At 39.9% G+C, this 18,337-nt stretch overlaps 2 protein-coding genes across 2 annotated transcripts; one reads left to right on the top strand and one right to left on the bottom strand.

Annotated features, from left to right (window-relative positions):
• The first annotated feature begins 58 nt into the window (after positions 1-58).
• tmem235b (transmembrane protein 235b) lies at positions 59-7,760 on the top strand. The gene is made up of 4 exons (XM_051417769.1): positions 59-711; positions 830-910; positions 1,064-1,201; positions 6,039-7,760. Exons 1-4 carry the CDS (start codon positions 534-536, stop codon positions 6,266-6,268), a joined length of 627 nt encoding a protein of 208 aa, XP_051273729.1. The 5' UTR covers positions 59-533; the 3' UTR covers positions 6,269-7,760.
• Positions 7,761-8,209: 449 nt separating this feature from the next.
• Positions 8,210-18,259, bottom strand: LOC127373357 (uncharacterized protein C16orf52 homolog A). The gene is made up of 3 exons (XM_051417773.1): positions 17,401-18,259; positions 10,749-10,961; positions 8,210-9,609 (listed from the first exon to the last, which is right to left on the bottom strand). Exons 1-3 carry the CDS (start codon positions 17,504-17,506, stop codon positions 9,425-9,427), a joined length of 504 nt encoding a protein of 167 aa, XP_051273733.1. The 5' UTR covers positions 17,507-18,259; the 3' UTR covers positions 8,210-9,424.
• Between the last annotated feature and the right edge of the window lie 78 nt (positions 18,260-18,337).

Raw genomic sequence — 18,337 nt, 5'->3', positions numbered from 1 at the left:
AAAGTTATATAGGCTTTTATGATATAACAATAAGCTGATGTTTTTATAAACCCAAACAAATAAACTGCTTGTTTAGTCCACCAACCTCCTATACGATTTAAAGATGTATGAGTTATTATTCTGTTCCTTTTTATTTATTTTGAGCTCAGCAGACTCCCCATGTCTCCCTATATTACTGTCTCCCTCCATGTCGTGCGTAAACGTGTGCGCCCCGCGAATAAATTCAAGTCCCTCCCAGATAGAAGCTGCTGCTCATCAGTCAGGCTGTTAACCATCCTCAGGCAGCTTTGTGACTGGATTCATTCAGTCAAGGACAAGTTGATCTTCATTCTGTAGATTTTAACTGCAGCTTCCTCAGGAAAACTTAACATTATACTTTTGTAGGTTTTTTTTAAATTTATCTCTCCGAAGCTCGTAATGAGCGCGCCCCCGCCTGAGAGACTGGATCAACAGTAGAAAAAAAAAGAAATCCGCGTCCCGCATGATTCACAGCCACCACTGTTACGCGAGAATTAAACCCTCATCTGTACAGGATGAAGGTAACCTTTGGCTGTCTGGTGGTCACAGCCGGCATCTGCGGTATCCTCAGCTTCGCTTTTTTGGCGACTTCCCTCGGAACCGAGTACTGGTACATCATAGAGATGAATCCCATGAACATGAGCGACTTCGAGGACATGAGCTCCCACTCGGGACTGTGGAGCATCAACGAGGGTAGGCTACTTTTCCTTAAGTGTCTCTCACAATTGTTGATGTTATAGCACTCAACCGAGCTGCTTTAATGAGTATATAACCTGGATTCTTTCCCTCTATTTTTAATTGTTACATCCAGGTGGGAAGATGAATGCAGACTCTATTGACTCATTCACAGCTGACTCCTCCAGATACTCTGACACTGAGCTGCACATGCTGAGTGAGTCTATTCATCCAGCTTTGGTGAAACTGTTCTCATCATAATAACATACTCTGCTAATGAAGTTTCGCTGTCAAGGCAGCCATAACTCCACAGATGCTCCATAACCCATCTGTGTGTGTGTGTGTGTTTTTTTTATTTTTTTATATGCAGACATGCACAGTGCTATAGTGGTGGTGCTTCCCTTCAGCCTGGTCCTGCTGCTGTTTGGTGGTATCTGTGGGTTGGTCAGCTCCCTAGCTCGTAACCCTGTCCTCCTCACCGGCACAGCCTCCTACTTCTTCATCTGCAGTAAGTTGAGGTTCAGTTCCTTCACTCAGGTGTGCTCTCACTGTATCCATCCTCGGCTTGTAGAGGAGGGAAAAAATCAGATCCTGGAGAGAGGCTGTTTCACCTCAGGGTGTGCTTGTGGGTGACATCGGTAACTTTAGCAGGGAATTGCTGTGTGTGAAAACTGAAAACACACAGCTATTCAGCACAGATCCATTAGAAGAAAAAGCACAATGCCCAGTAACACTCGTGCACCAAGATGAATCAGTGCTACCAGTGTATCTATTACTATTGGCAATTCTTTAAAGAGAGGGAGTAGGGAGTTCCCATCCAAAATATGGACAGTGCCGTCTCACAACTACTGTGCTTGTGTTTTCTATCCAGCAGACAATGCCTCTTTTATCACACTTAAGATTCAATGGTTGCTGAAACATTGGAATTACACATTATTATTGCCACGAAGCTGTAGGAGGAGATGTAACAGAATTTATCACAGTAAGTGCAAGAGAGAAGTTCTGCTTTGGATCATTGACCTCAGTGTTAAATAACGCAGGAGCCATTAGGTGGTGGTACAAAGGAGAGAACAGTCAATTGTCCCAACACATGCTGTTCATGATCATTTCACTCAAATGGCTGTGTGCGGTGAGGAACAGGATACATCAGAAATGTGCACTCTATCTCAACCTTTTTTCATTATAAAAGGCATTTTCCCCCCACATACATTTAATGGGAAATTACCCCCACTTCTTTAAAAATATAAATACATTGGAAATTAGTTTTAGTTTGGTCATGCTAAACATACAGAATATGCCAATTACAACACAGTGATTTAATAGATAATGACATACAAATGATCCAAATCCTTTTGTAAGTATTTAATTTGATGTTGGTAGTTGTTCTGATGGAAAACACAGAAACAGAATGATGAAAAATAAGATTACCATTTCTTTTAATTAAAAAATGGTCTCCGTCCATTCAACACTGAGTGCACTGATAACTGAAAACTGTGGAGGGTTTGGTGGAATGTACGTCCAGCTGGACTGTGGCAGTAAAGTGGGGCCATGTGGTGCATCTGAGCGGGCGAGTGCGCTTTATGTGCAGGGCTGAAACTGACCTCAGTTATGGTTATTGACCTCATGTGGCCAAAGGGTCTGACTTTTATTACCGCCTAAGACTGATTGGCTGTTTGATTTGGCCATATTGGCTAAGTATGCACGAACAGGCAGGTGTGTGAATATTTGTGTCTGCGGCATGTAGCTGCTCTTTCCTCTCTTACATCAGAAGTGCCTCCTCCTGTACTCTGTGGGATAGTTTATGAGAGCTTTTATTGGCCTGTGGGGAGGCACAACAGTGAGGTAAAATTGCTTTGGAAACAACTGCATCGCAAATTTGCGTCTCTAATGTTCTGTATTTCATTTCTTACCGTCTATAATTTCACATTGTTTGTGCGAGACAGCTGGGGACAACACTTGTTAAGACCTCCGGAAACCTGCACATGCTGGGACATCAAGTTGCTGCAGCGGATATCTAGGACCTGAAATGTATCCACTAAACAGATAAAGGATATATTGTATTTCTTTTAAAAGTTGTGTGTAAAAGAAAATAGTTGGTGATATATTTTTATTGATGCATATCACAACGTGGCAAAATTAAACATTAAATGGTAAAAACAATGTTCAGTGCAGTAAACACTGTTAACAGCTGTTCATTTATAATTACGTTAATTTAATATAATTTGTTTGGAATCACTACTTTCTTGCAATATATGTTTTTATTACAATACAATACACGAGAACAACAGCTGGTAGCTTTTTGGTTGTTTGTTGGGTTTTTCTTTTAGTAAAAAAAAGGTTCATGTTTCAACTAAAACTACATACAAATGCTTGTTTTAAGAGTTCATATAGATCTATCTCTTTCTCCTTTCTATAAGCTACCATACACCAGACCTGATAATTATTTGGCTATCAAATAAATCATGTAAATTTAGGTAATTGGGATAGTTACATTACCGTTAACCGTGTTAAAGCTATTATGTTAATCTGAGTATTTACAGTAATCAAGTTATTCATTTACACATAAACATAGCACATAGCCTGAGCTTCTGGCAGAGCTCTTCCCTCTGGATCCCTTGGGTACTCTCCTGCCAGCGCCTTATGACCTCCATAAAGAGGACCTTGTGATGGATAAACACTTACTTAAAAAGACTCTTTATAGTCTCCCTTTAATAAGCAGCACATGGCAATGTGTGGAAAGGAATAAAGGCTTGAATTAGATTGGAGCTGTCTTGTGAACTTGTTGACTGTCTGTTTCTGGCTAAGCAAGGCTTTCTTCCTTTTGGTGTCTTTGTTGCTGCTCGTAAAATTAAGATTTTTGTTTGATTTAGTTATATCATGAAGCAATTATTTGTTAACATTTAATACCTGAGCATTTTCGGACTGCATCCATAGTTAGTTGGCATTAGTAAGCCTCCAACACAAATATGAATTTATATATTAACACCAAAAAATACATGTGTGTGTGTGTGTATATATATATATATATATATGCTTTGTTCTCGCTCCTCGCTCTGATGTTACACCTACTTTCCTTTCCTCACACCCAATAAACAGCCTAATAAGTATTTGTCTGGGCTCCCTGTAGGGTTGTTAGCCGTTGCTTCCTGTGTACATAATTCCAGGTTTACTCTGAAATGAGAAGAAAGTGTTTCCACGTTGAAAACCACTCTTATAACAAAAAGCAGTAGTGCATGATGCATCGTCATTAATACTGACCACATTATTGTTGTTATTGCTGTTGTTGTCTATATTGGAGTGCCTAAAAAATCTATTTACAGCAGCAGCATGAGGGTGAGAATAAGGGTAAAAACAGACTGTTGAAGTGTTAGTAGTGTTCGTTGTTGTAGTGGTAGTTTTTTAAGTAGTATTGGTAAGTGACTGACTGTTTGGTCTATAAAATGTCATAAAATAAAGACTAAGAGTGAAGATTTGAGCTAAATTTGTTTGGCAGTCCATCCATTAGCGGTTGAGATATTTCAGTCTGGACACATCGACATGTCTGTTTATTGAGCCATCTCTGTCAGTGCCTAGCTCATAATTTCCCAGAGCGCAAACTTTCTGAAAGCAGTCCAAACCCCAAACATATTTAGATTCCTATCAGAGGACATAAACAAGCAGCAAATCTTTACTTTTGAGAAGCTGGTACCAGTGAATATTTGGTTATTTTGCTCAGAAAATTGCCCAAACGGTTTGTTATTTATCAAAATAATTGCTGATAACATCCACCAATCAATTAATTAACTATTTGTTTTAGCTCTAGTAGTAGTAGTGGTAGTAGTAGTTCTTTCTGCATGTACAGTATATGAGGCCGGTTCCAGTCTCTCTCTCTGTGTTTGTCTGCTCCTCACAGTGAACTGCATAAGAATCAGATGCAGCTTCCTCTTCGTTCTGTGAGCTCATAGCACCTCGGGATGTAATCGTAATAAAAGCATTATTAGTCCCACCCTGGGTAGCCTCTGTGTTCCACTTGCATCTCCTTAAAACCAGTAGCAAGCTGTCAGAATTAAAAGGGTTTCCAATAGCAACACTATAAAACGTGTGGGGACTGTGTGTCTGTGTGTCTGTGTGGGTCTCAGTCTACTCTCTGATGACCAGGATGTCGTGTAAGCAGACAGCACATACGTCAGTATATTTCCTGTCTCTTGCACAATATGAGATTTTGGGTGCCTAATGGCTTGATGTTATTGTTTTATTGATGAGCTCTCAGCACGGAGCTCTGACTGGTACGAATTTCTGTTTTATAACTGCCTGTGCATTGCCTAAAGAAGTCTTGAGTATTGGTTCCCAGAAATATAAATACATATAAAATGTTTCTCAAATGAGTAGAGGTCCTTGATAGTACTCAGCTCCACTCTGCATCCTGGAGAGCCCACTTGGATTAAGGTTTTTTTTTATGTGTGAAGTACCAGTTTCAAAATGAAGGCTATGAACAGTATTTCTTGAACTGACAAAATAATGAGTACAAAATATAAGATTTAATTTAACTAGAACAAATATCAAGGGCTCCCTCAAAACAGTTTTGTCTCCCTGAATTTTCAAGATAGATGAGACACAGCATCTCAGACCAAAACAATTGAGTGTTACGGCCCACCAGACTCCTTTGACAGTAATTTTACCTAGTAGATAATTATAAAACTGGACAGAAACTAGATAAAACTCACAAAAACATCGTTCCACAGTCTCTCCAACAGCACTGGTTTGATCGAATGAATCCCTAATTCAGTTAGATGTGAATTAAGGGCCACCATTGCTGCCCAAAACAGGCTCATCCTTGGGGGCAAATGCGCCCATCAAAGTGTGTCAGCTAAAAGTGCTTGTTTTTGCTACTGACACTGTCTGACATTATGGAAAGGATCCCTAGACCTTCTGTTTAACCAGAAATGTCCGTTATATTGTTATTACTCACCACCAGATTCCATAGACAATTAGTAATTTTACATGGCAGATAACTGTAACATCATAACTTCATTCAGAGTGGACTGAACCAAAGTAAAACTCACCAAAAAACGTCTTTCCACTATTCCAACAGTAATCAAACTTAATTCACCAACATAGGTGAGGAAAACAGCAGTTTCAGTTGCACACGGAGGAGCTCATATGCACTAACATGTGAGGGATAGCAACACAAGCAGAGTGGGTGTGACCTCGTTCTCTGCTCAGGACGCCATGACGTCATTATATCTTTACATAGCAAATAGTTTTTAATAGTTTTAAATCTCATATAACCTTTAATGTCCAACTGAGTTTGGAAACCCAGCACTGCTTTGCTACTTTTACTATGCGTGTGATGCATCTTTCTCCAGGTCTGCTGACGTTGTCTGGCGTGAGCCTCTACATCATCTACTCGCACCAGGCCATGGCTGAGACGGACAGACTGGTGGGGCCGGAGGGTCTGGCCTATATTCACACCTCCTTCGGCTGGTCTCTGGGACTGGCCTGGCTCTCCTACGGCCTGGAGCTCCTCACCGGCATACTGCTGCTCGTAGCTGCTCGGAAGGCCAAGCTGCAGCACAGCAGTCCCAGCATGGCCTGACACAAACCTCCACAATGGATCGAACACATTGAGGATTGGGACTGGGCTGTAGTGAACTGTATGTGGTGCTGCCATGTGGTTCTGCCTTTGAACAAGGTGGACAGTATTAAGGCATTCACAAAACACAAAGGTTGAACAAAAAAGGTTTTGGACTGTTTTAAAAGGTTGGGTTTTATAAACGTAATGTCCTTAAATCTGCCTCGGATTGGACATTTACATTCTGGTGATTTATAGTAAGTGCAGTGGCGGACTACTCGGAGTTAAATTTGACCAGTCATGCCCTCTTGTGGTGAGAATTGTAGTGGCTCCTCATATCCACCAACAGGCACGGTGACTGCAGGGTCTGACATATATGACATGTCATACTGTAGTCATATGTAATCTGTGCCAAACTCAACTGACAAGCTTACAATTTAAGATAATTTCATATTGCTTTTAATCTATAGATACATTGCAGATCTTTTCACATAAACATATATTTTTTATCATGCAGATTCATTTTATGCAAGCTGTATCTGTTTTTTTTTTGTTTAGTATTCACATGTGTACATATTTTTGTATTGAAAATGTGTAATAAATGTATGTTCTATGTGTCTGCAGTTTACAAATGTTACACTACTAAAGCAACTTACTGTCTGTGTTTTAAGCCTTGTAGAAGAATTAAGAGGTAAGATCACTGTTCCCATGTTCCTTCAGTACTACTCAACAGTGTCAGTATTATACTGTGTTTTTTCATGGTAACCAGTTACTCTTTATCTGTTTAATGAGAAGATTATTTTGTCATGTTCTGAAATTTTGTTTCTCTGTTTATGAGTGATGATCTTGCTCATGTTTCCATCCAGCATGCTCTCGGACCATGTAGCGTGGTTAAACCTGAGCAGGTCTTCAAATTCTCATATATGCTTCTTTCATATACTTAAAAAGACTTTCTGGAAAAGATTTCTTTTCACATGAATATGATCTGATGTCTCAATTTCATCTAATATTCTGAAATCTCTCTCTTAAAAGATGTTATTTTTAAGTATTTCAACAAAAATATTTCTTTCTGTAAGTATGTGATTGTTGTCAGTTTAAATTTGGCCATTTTCCACAGAGGAAAGACAGAAGCTTCTGATCACTTTTCGGCACCACAACCAAATTTTCTCTGCAAGATTTGAAGAAAGGGATAAAGTGGATGCACTTAGACTAAATTATGTTCAGGGCTTAAAATAGCAGCACTGGGAGATTTGGCTGGAAGGTCAAAGGCAGTTGTGGGCAAAGTGGGATGTGACCTTTAACACCACTGTATTCCTGCTGCTGTCACCCATAGCCGACTGTATCTTTTCAGAAAAACAGAAACACACACCACCAATTTTCTTTTCTTTAACGTTCCTATGGCAACCTAAACATCTTGTGCATCCACCCAGACAAAGGATGAAAAGTGGGTGTGAGATTGTGCTCTAAACAAGCTCTGCCTCACTGCAGATAAATAAAAACAAAAGCATGTGCAGAAGACTGAAGATTCATTTTAGCCATCAGATGGAACTTTGTGTACCTCTAAAATGTCACGTTTTAACAAAAAAACAAGGCTGCCTTCATTTTTTAGCTCCAACCTTGAGATGTTTGACTTTGTCAAATGAGCTGTGGAAACATTTCATGAGCCCAAGAAGTCAAAGAATGTTTTCAACCCAGAGAAAAACTATATAACTCTTCAGCTGAAGTTTAAAAAAATGGAAATTAACTAAACAAAGCAGTCAGTTCTCACAAAACAGCAGCTATATGTTGGTTTTCCAATATACTGTCAGTTTAAAGAAGGAAAACCTGCCATTTTTTGTGATGAATATAACTCTTAAGCTTCAGTTGCTCCTATCTTGTCTGCGTCTGGCCTCCAGACACTGTAAACTGTTTTAGATTGTAACTAATTACAGTATTATTGTCTTCTAAAAGAAACTGATGAGACAATCAGTGTTCCAATGCGTCATTTTTAATGAGATGAGACCCTCCATGCTCATTCAAAAACATCACAGTGCTTCTAGAAAATGACAGACTGTGTCTGTTCATTAATACAGAAATGAAGTAGGCATCAACGTCCCAAATGTATAAAACAAACTAGTCGGAAATTCAGTCATTTCTTGATACAGTGTTTAAACAACAGGAAATGCTCAGAAGGGTAAATAATACATTCACTACATCACTAAAAACAACAAATTGGAACAGAGACCAGAGCAGGTTTGAGCTGTTGATGTGAGTCTAGCTCTGGTGCTCACAGCTGATCCATCATACTGAAGGTTTAACTCAACAGCATCATAGAGACCAGCTCATCTTCCTGCAACACACCCAAGGATCCTTTACATAACTCACCCCCATAATTATATAGAGAAGAGTTCAACTGACTAGTTTCTGAATATCAACTAAGACCAATCATTTTGGACACATTTTACATTCCAGTTCTAACATTTTTATGCTAAATCATCTCATGAATCCAAAATGTTAGAATTGATCCCATGAAACTCAACAATATTGTAGTTATTTTAAGGTTAACAGCTCTTTAAGGCAAAGTGATCTACCACATACAGTATATTAATGGCAGGGAAACTGGGATACATTAGGCCTTTTAATAAAAAATACCTTTCCAAAAAAACATAACAGAGCAACTAAACAAATAAATAAAATGTGCCAAGAAAGTTAAACTTCATTGTATATATTACAGATTGTTCCATGTAGCTGTGGTCAGGGAAGACCCTCTATCATATTGGAGGTGACTGGCCGATATTTGGTGCTTTGGCCAGTGTCGGACCTGACATCAGTCTAATCTCTATATGTGCATCTTGGTTGGCGGGATGAGAAGAGCAAACACTGCAGGGCTCCCTTGAAAATCCTGATGCTTTTAACCCATTTCCATCAAGGTTTTTAATATCCTTCTGTCTTTTCACCACTTCGCACTCATCGTTCAGGGTGGACGAGGAGGAGAGCCATTTCAGAGCTCTCTGTGCCTCTGAATAAACAGATGGACGGATAAACCATAATTCATCCAAAAGGAAAAACACAAACGGGCAATTCTCAGTTTTATTCTGCTCCGTTGGTATTTCCAACACTGCCACAGAAGAGTCAGTTCTAACAAAAGTTTCCCCCAATGGTGGTGTTTCTCCAAAGATACAAAAAGAGGAGGATAATATGTCAGCCAGGCAAGCATACCTTGCCAGCAAACAGCAGTCCAACTATAGTGAAAAATATGGACAGAACGAAGAGTACGTAGGAGGAGCCCACCACTGTGTTGTTGGGGAGCTTATATGGCTGTCCTCCAACCTCGTTGATGTAGAAGCCGATTGGGAATATGAGGGCAGCCATACAGAAGAGAACCACTGGTGACAAAGAAAAAACAAGTACATGAAGAAGAGTATTAAAATATCAAGTCAGCTCTAACACCTGAATAGGCCTCCAGCAGATGAGCTAAAACAGTTTGATAAAAGTAATGGATAAATAGCTAAATTAAAAACATTAGCTTAAATTAAATAGCTACAAGTATAGAACAGCTATAACTGTTGGCTACAAGAATTTAATAAATGCTTCAAATAGTAAGCTGAAAGTAACATTAATGCAAAATTGGTTCAAATGGAACAGTAACAGTAAAGCAACAAAATAGTTGTACTGGTAGTAGTAAAGTAATGAATAAATGGTTGAAATAAAAGGTGTTTTCAATAAAGGGGTACTTTAGTTCAATTAAATATTTGGTTTTTCATGTCAGCCGCAAAACGCTTATCCAGAATCTGAGGAACTTTACACCCTTTAAAAGGTCCAGTGTGTAGGGTTTAGTGGCATTTCACACTGTAGTTGCTGATTGCAACACCCTTACTTCACCCTACCTTTCCAACTGTGTATGAAAACTACGGTGGGACGCGAAAATCACAAAAAACTTTCTGGGCATTCTGGGCTACTGTAGTAACATAGTGGTTTAACATGGTGGAAGACCTGCTCCCTCTGAAGATGAAACACATCTTATTCTAAGGTAACGAAAACGATTATACACTAATAAAAAACATACCTATGAATAATATTTTCCATTTCTGCCAATAGATCCTCCTAAATGTTACACACTGGACCTTTAAGGCAGTTATACAGTAGTGATGGTCTACTCTTGAGAACCTTCTTTCTATTTTTCTATATTTAGAGGCACAGCTCCTGCATTGGTTCTCTCTAATATTCAAACTCTGTCTCCTTGCTGTAAAAATAGACACCGCCACATCAATTAGAGCTTGTCGGCAGTCACTTTGTCAAGATGATCATAATTACCAGACTAAAAGCTTTCCTGAAATGAAACGTAGAATTCTGATGCTGAGGTAAGCTCCATTTATTTCTTAGGACATTCTCTTACTTTCACAGGTATTTAATAAACTATAAAGGGCTTTACAGCTAAAAAGTATTAGCGTGATATTTAAGTGACGTTGCAACTTCAATATTCACAATGAATGAAGAAGCATGAGAAAAGACTTTGAACACCTACTCCCTGTGAAGGCGATCCATCGGGCATATCGGGCGGCCTCGCGTCGCCAGCGTGACATCACCAGCAGACCACAGGTGACCGTGAGGGAGATGATACCCAGGATGATGAAGAAGAGTGTGGTGATCCACTCCGGAGGCAGCTGCGGGGGGATGCAGATCCTGTCCCGGCCGTGGATGATCTGGCACTGCCGAACCAGACCCACAGTCAGAGAGCCTGGATGGAGACAGCGAGGATGAAAGACGCAGTAGTTAAAACTCTCTCTTTCTGAACATAAACCTGCTCTTTTTAGCTTCAGACAATCTTTTATTTCCCAAAGGACACTTCCCAGCTCCTGCTAACAGAACAGTCTTAGGCCTCTCACAGCAAATTTATGAAAGACCACAACCCACCAAAATACAGAATGTGTTGATTAACCAGTGCTTTATATTGATTCTTACAGATGAGTCACAACAGCGTTGAATGAAGAGAGTGACCGAGGTTGTTCCGCAGTAATAACCCTCCATCCGTACCACTGGAATCACCCAGTTATCTACCAAGCTGATATTGGAGACAAAGACCCACTGGCTGACAACACATAGTCAACACAGGCTGGCAGAGCACTGGTAGAACCATGAAAACAGACGTCACCTTCAGGATTAGAAACCGTACCGCAGACTGTGAAAAAACGGTCCCCAGGTCAGACATGGTAATATTTCTGTAACGCTTTAACGCTGCGTCTGAATTAAACACAGTAAGGGTACAGCAGCATGAGTTAAAACATGAGAGAAATTAAATATTGAAATCTTTGATTTTGAACAATTGATAAAGCTGCTCCAAGAGGACTTTTAAGGAAAGGAAAAAAACTTGTTTTACCTGTGTATTAATATCTATAAACCTATATTAAAGGCCCTGAAAACGTATTTACAAAATATTCTGCCAAAGTTAGAACAGCTTTGGTTATTTGTGACATTTCTGTATTTGTGTTTTTGGTTTGACGTTGGTGGGGCTCAGTTCAGCAACATCTGAATCAAAATCAGATGACAGTTCTGTTTCCAGGCCACAGTCAATCAATTGTGATCAAACCACACCCACACAGTCCTGATGAAGCTGGTTTTTATTCTGAACTTTCATTCCAGATGTTATTTTAGCCAGTAAAGATGTGCAACACATGGTTCATAATAATAATAATATTAATACTCCAGTCTACTACACATTAAGGCATCAGCCTGCTTGATAAGTTTGCTTTCTTTATATAACAAACTCTAATGCACAGCAATATATGTGGACTCTGGCTGTAAGACACGATGACCTCCCAAGAGTCCCTCTGATTCCCCACAGTGACGAAGGCCGAGGAACTTGTTGGTATGGAAACACTCTGATGGGCGGTGTGCCAGCGGCAACAGCGACCCCCAGTGATTCATGTATGACGTCAGGATCCTGGCATGAACCACCGAAAAACATCAGAGAGAGAGAGAGAGAGAATCTGTAAGATTAAGAGCCGAGACAGAAAGTGAAGAAATCAATGACCCCAACATCAGATGGCAAGTCATCTGACGGCCTCTTGTCTCACAAAGCCTGCTGGGTACAAGGGCTTCTGCATATACACACACACACACACACACACACACACACACACACACACACACACACACACACACACACACACACACACACACACACACACACACACACACACACACACACACACACACACACACATTTGGAGCCCAACTACATCAGCTCAACTCTGCATCCAACTACATAGAAGCCTCCACACAACACAGAACACATTAATGCAAAATTAAATCCTCCCACACCTTCATTTATTCTTTTGTCTGCTTCTTTTTCTTACTTATTATCTTCAGTGAGCAGTTAGTGCCTGCCACGCAGACACAGAAGAAAGCCGTATACATTTTATGGATTTTTGGGATTTATTCAGGGTAATTTAAACCCACTGATTGTAGAATTAACATAATTGTCATGATGGACAAAATTACAAGTAACCAATATCACAAAGAGCGCAGCAGAAACACAGCGAGGCACAGAAACATCTTGTAATGAGGAGGAAAATTAAATAAAATAAGCTCTTTTGTACAAGCACCTGGTACTTGGAGCCATTAAGACTCGTCAATTTACATTTAACTGTTCAGTATTTTAGAACTATATATTGTTTTAAAGATATACAAGTAAAATTATGGGAAAAAATAAACACAAAATACACAACAAAACAGACAGCAGATTTTATTTCTGCCACATAAGACTCCTATATTCATCGAACCATGAGAATAAAAACATCGCTTTAAATATTAATCAGCTTGAAATGACTTCAGTTCCTGATCGTGGATACAGAGCCGGTTGATGATACCAGAACAAGGCTTAAGGGAACATAAAGCCTGAACCACATCCTCCTGCAGGCTGACCTATCCCCCCTATACACAGGACATCCTGTTCCCTCTCAACACATCCTCTCATACCGCAGGGTGTGGGACAATGTAAATAGTGCATTCACTTCCCTGCATACTGGACTCCATACCAAGAAAAACAACCAAGTCACAAGTCTGACAAAAAAGTGTTATTGCTTGATGCCATTATGGAAAGTGACCTAAAGTCATCCCACCTTCCAGTCTCTCTAAAACTGCTACTATCAAATAAAGGCAATTAAAGCCCAAAATATAAAGTGTAAAAAAATTGTGAACAATAACAACGGTTGAATGATTATGAATGAGACCCATGACAGCATAAGAATAAAATACGAAAAAGTAAAAGAGGTTTATTAGAAATTTAACTTTATATGAAATCAAAGTCTACACATGCCTTCATTTTATGGGAGCCACAACAACTTTAAAAAATTGTCTGGCTGTAGGTATTTCAGGTATTACTACACTTATATATAGGGAATAACTACAATATAAGTATTACAGCTGTTAACACCTGCCATACTGACTCCCAGTTCCCTGTGATGTTATGGAATATTGCATATGGAAAGAAATCAGTCTGAGACCTCTTTAACAAACTGGTTATAAGAGGACTAACCCGGTTTAGAGAAGTGTCCAAAATCTACATTCTTATTCAACATTTTTACCTTTATTCACCCAGAGTGAGTTTGCTGAGCTGTTTACCAAGAAACTCTGAGCTCTAAACTCAGTTACACATTCACACAATCATCCAGAGTCTGATTTGTTGGCCACTGAGCAGCTCCACAGGAACAGTTGGGGCTTCAGGGCCTTGAGGGACGAGGCCGAAGCCCCCGGATTTAGCCTGATCTTCCAGGTATCAAAGGCAACATGTCAACATTGTCCAGTCCACATGCAAACATGGAAGAAGAAAAGAGGCACCTCTTCCTTAAACAGACTCTGGACATACACACTTAAACTATACATTTTTGACACTGAATATCATTAACAGTGTCAATCAACTGTTCTGCATTATCCAGTATTTTCAACTAAATGCAATACACGCTGAATCTGCTCCTTAAAAAATGGATACATAAGTGTATCCGGTGGTGAGTGGGGGATTCCCGTCCCAAGTACCTCATGGCATCGATTTTATTTGAGAGTGTCTGCCAGCTGTGACATCAGATGTTTGCCACAGCCGCGGTGCGCATTCGAGTGTGAGTGTTTTACAAGTGGCCAACCTCAACCTGTACTTAGTACTTCGTAAACTCTCCTGCTGCTTCAAATCTCTCAACACAACACTTAAACACAAACACACCGCATATACAGCACTGCTATTGGTGCACAGTGTCTCTCTCACACGCACACACACAGACTGCTAATAGGCATACATATCTTGTGGTTGGAGGCAAAGCATTAGCAATGATAGAGCGGCTCATGAAAACATCAACAGCTATTATAAACTAAAGTGGTTTTAAACGTCGTGATAACTAACAAGAAGTTATCAAATTGCATATTCGCAGTGAGCTTCAATTTCTACGTTTATTCCATTTTTTTTCCTCATCTGGGTGTTTAAAATCTAGAGAGCAAACTACATAGATGTATCATAGCTGGGCTTTTTGTGTTCCTGACTTCCACATACACGTATATAAGCGCTCATAGACAAAATAATGACTGAGCCTGAGGAGCTTTAATTCTCCAGGTGGAAAGCATTACTCTCTCAGGAGGCCTAATTAAGAGTCACACATCTTCATTCCCAAACAACATTTCCTACCTTCAGGTAATTAGTTTTCAGCTGATTAAACAGGAACAAAAGGCCTTTAGTACAATAAGTACAGTAATTTCACACCAGCGTTTACTATGAGGAATAGGAAGGTTAAAACCCTCACAGTGCGAGTTGTTCTCAACTTCGGTCTATTGTGTCCTATGATAACTGAGAAAAAAGTGATTTGGTGCATGGTTACTCATTTAATTATGCAACCAAAAAATGCTTGTTATGTACTCAACCTGAAGCTGCAGTCAGTATTTTTTTTTTTTTTTTACAACAAATCCAATCCTGTAATAACCACTCAGCACACCTGTTATGTGCTTATCTCTCACTGTGGCATCAGGATGGAGGCTGACAAGAACCTCGGGCAGCTGTGCATATACTATAGTGGTTTGTTGGTCTAATGCATCAGTTTTAGTCAATGTTTAGCTTCTGGTTTGAATATTATTATTTCAATAACCAGAGAGGCTGGCTGCAAGTAGAAGATTTAATGTGAAAACTTTAATTCTAGGACTGGCAGTACAATTAATGAAATTTGTGTTCCTACAAGTGATAATTATTGGCTGTAACATGGTCATATTGGGGATAACTAATCACAGTTAGAGACTGATGTCAGATGCCAATATTTAATAAACAAATAATAAAACAATATTCATCAAATTATCAGCAGCTGTAAATTATCCTGATTATTTTGTCCCTATGGTACATAATACATGTATTTATACACGATTTCCAATCTAAAGTATTTTATATAACATTAACAAAATATGATAAATCAAATTTAAATCATCTTTAGTTATGACTTGTTAAAAACTTAACACACAGTATGTAATTTCTGCCACTAGGAGAGTCTCGCATCAAAATACTAACAAATGAAGTCATAAAGTAGTGTGGGATTATGGGAGTTCTTGTCTTTATTCTTAAACAACCTCCATTCCTGATGAAAGTCTATCTGTGACAAGTTGTTCACGGACGAGAAAAAGTTTTATTCATAATTAATTACGTTTGTTGTGCAATATGCAAACTGCAGAATCAATATGCAAATCGCAAGAAGCTGCAATGTTTTAATGAAGGTAACATGTGGGACAAACTTGCATTATAATGAAGTACTGTAGTGCTGCAGAAGTGCCCTGGTCTACAAATCCTGTTCTCAAGATTTAAGAGAGCATGTTTGTTTGGTACAGACCCTCAAACATGATGATTTGTTTTGTGAAAATTAAATGTATGATGAAAAATGATGATTATCACAATAATCTTGAATTTGTCAAAACAATCGCAATACGATGTTTTCACCATATCGTGCAGCTCTAGTTTGTCGATGTCCTTCCTCACTCTCTGATGTATTTATCTGGAAGTTATAGCAACTAAAGGTAAGTAGGGAAAGTACCGTTACCTAATTACAGGGTTTGAACATTGTTGGAGACCTTTGGGATAATGTAAATACTCAACACAACAAAATATATAACATAGGTTTGGACGTCTTTAGACATTTTAAACTGATTTTACACAGTTAAAATATCTTGCCCACTCCTCATCTCTGCTTAACCTACTTTAGCCACTATTAGCTTAACACCAAAACTCTACAACAGAACTGTTGTGGTTGAGTTGCATTGTGGGTAATGAAGGCCCTAGGTTAGGTTGTGCCAAGTAAAAGGAAGAGTGCAATGCTACAACTGTATAACACTCTTTTAAAGACTTCATGAGGACTGCGTTGGTACGGTTTGATCAGATTTGATTGACAGGTTTGGCAGAGTCACATAAACAACCCAACAACTGAAATCACTTTCTGATTGAAACACTGTAAAATCCTGATGTGTGTATGACATCACCTTTTTACAGCTGATGTCATGCACACATCAAACCAGTGAGAAAAGGACAGATACAAACACAAACACAGTTCAAACTTTGGCAGAAAGTTGTCTTGTAGAAACTGTGGTTAACAGTAAGAAGCTGCTTTAAAGTGCACTATAATGACAGCACATACAGTATGAGTGACTCCTGGAGGGCAGGCCTGATGCTGTGGGAGCCACACTCCCTATTTCATGCTGAAGGACGGGTGAAGATGATATCGCTGTTTAGAATCTAAATCTTGAGACTTTGGTTACATTTGTTTGACCTTTGCTGAACTCAGGACAGGAGACAATTTAAGACTTTGAGAGAAATGAATTTGCCTCTGCATTGTTGCAGTAATCACTGTCTCCTTTTTTTGGCCTAATAATTTGTGATGACACAGAAGGGGCCACAAGCCAAAAAAGGTAGAGAACTGCTCTGATTATAGCATTATTTGTGTGCAATTGATGCATTAAGGTTTGTGGATATTCAGCTGAAAACACAAAATCTAATCTAATCATATATCTATATGTATACATCACGTTTACTGACTTCTGACACACATTTTTCAGCAAAAAAAAAGACTGTTGGAGTTTCATTTCTTCAGTGATATCCAATGAACCATAAACAAGTTCTTTAAAAAAATCAACTTTAAAAGGACAACGGTCCAGCAGCAACCTACCAGCTGAATCCCCAGTGCTGATCCAGTCCGGGTTGGCGATGCTGGCGATGGCGAAGATGTCTGCAGCGAGGAAGAGGCATCCTGATATCACGGTGAGTTTATCCATGTCGGTGGACACAGGTGGAGGTCTGAGTGTTTCTGTGCCTCTCTCTCTCACCTAGAGGGAGGCGGGACATTTAGGAGTCAGCGACCTAAACCCGTATCTGGTGTCCCATCATCCCAGCCTGCGTTAAGGAACTCGCGGTGACGGTGATGGGCTCAGTTTGATCCACGATCTGTCCGCACATCGTGTTTGATCCCAGGCGGCGAGATAGGCGAGATGTTCCCTCAAAGTATTCCCTTTCATTAGTTCTCCAGCAGCCGAGCCTGGCTCGACCTGCTGGCCCTTCTCCAGCCCAGGAGAGGATCGCTGCCCGGGCTCATGGGCTTCCTAGATCCGGATGCATCCCGGTGACATTTCCAGAAAGCGGAGTGGAGAATGAACACAAATCGTTTGCTTTAATCGGATATTAACGGAGCTGAAATGAAGACGGATTCATGAATGCAGTCCACTTATTTCCTGAGTCTGCACGGAGCCCCCGAGCTCTCTCTCCCCCCATATGGAAGCGGTTTCTTTCCTCTGGACTCAGTCGCACACAGGCGGAAGAACGCCGCCCATGCTCACCTCAAAGCGCCTCTTCTGGAGCTTTAACCCGCACAACACGCACAATATCGCCGTTTATAAAAACCTCTTTTTAAAAGCTTCTGAGCGCACAGCAAGTGTGCTTCCTGCAGGACGATGCTGTCCTCTCCCAGCAATGGAAACTAAAAATTCAGTCAGCTCGCGTCTCCATGTCTGTAGTGGACAACTCTCGCGAGAACACTCATAAATAGCCGAGGGCTCCTGGTACTTTTTGCATCAGCATAAATTATGCAAACAGTATTACAAATGAGTTGC

This window comes from Dicentrarchus labrax, unplaced genomic scaffold (genome assembly GCF_905237075.1).
Source record: "Dicentrarchus labrax unplaced genomic scaffold, dlabrax2021, whole genome shotgun sequence".
Lineage (NCBI taxonomy): Eukaryota > Metazoa > Chordata > Actinopteri > Moronidae > Dicentrarchus > Dicentrarchus labrax.
The sequence above is the reverse complement of the archived record's forward strand: the minus strand, read 5'-3'. Positions and strand labels throughout refer to the sequence as shown.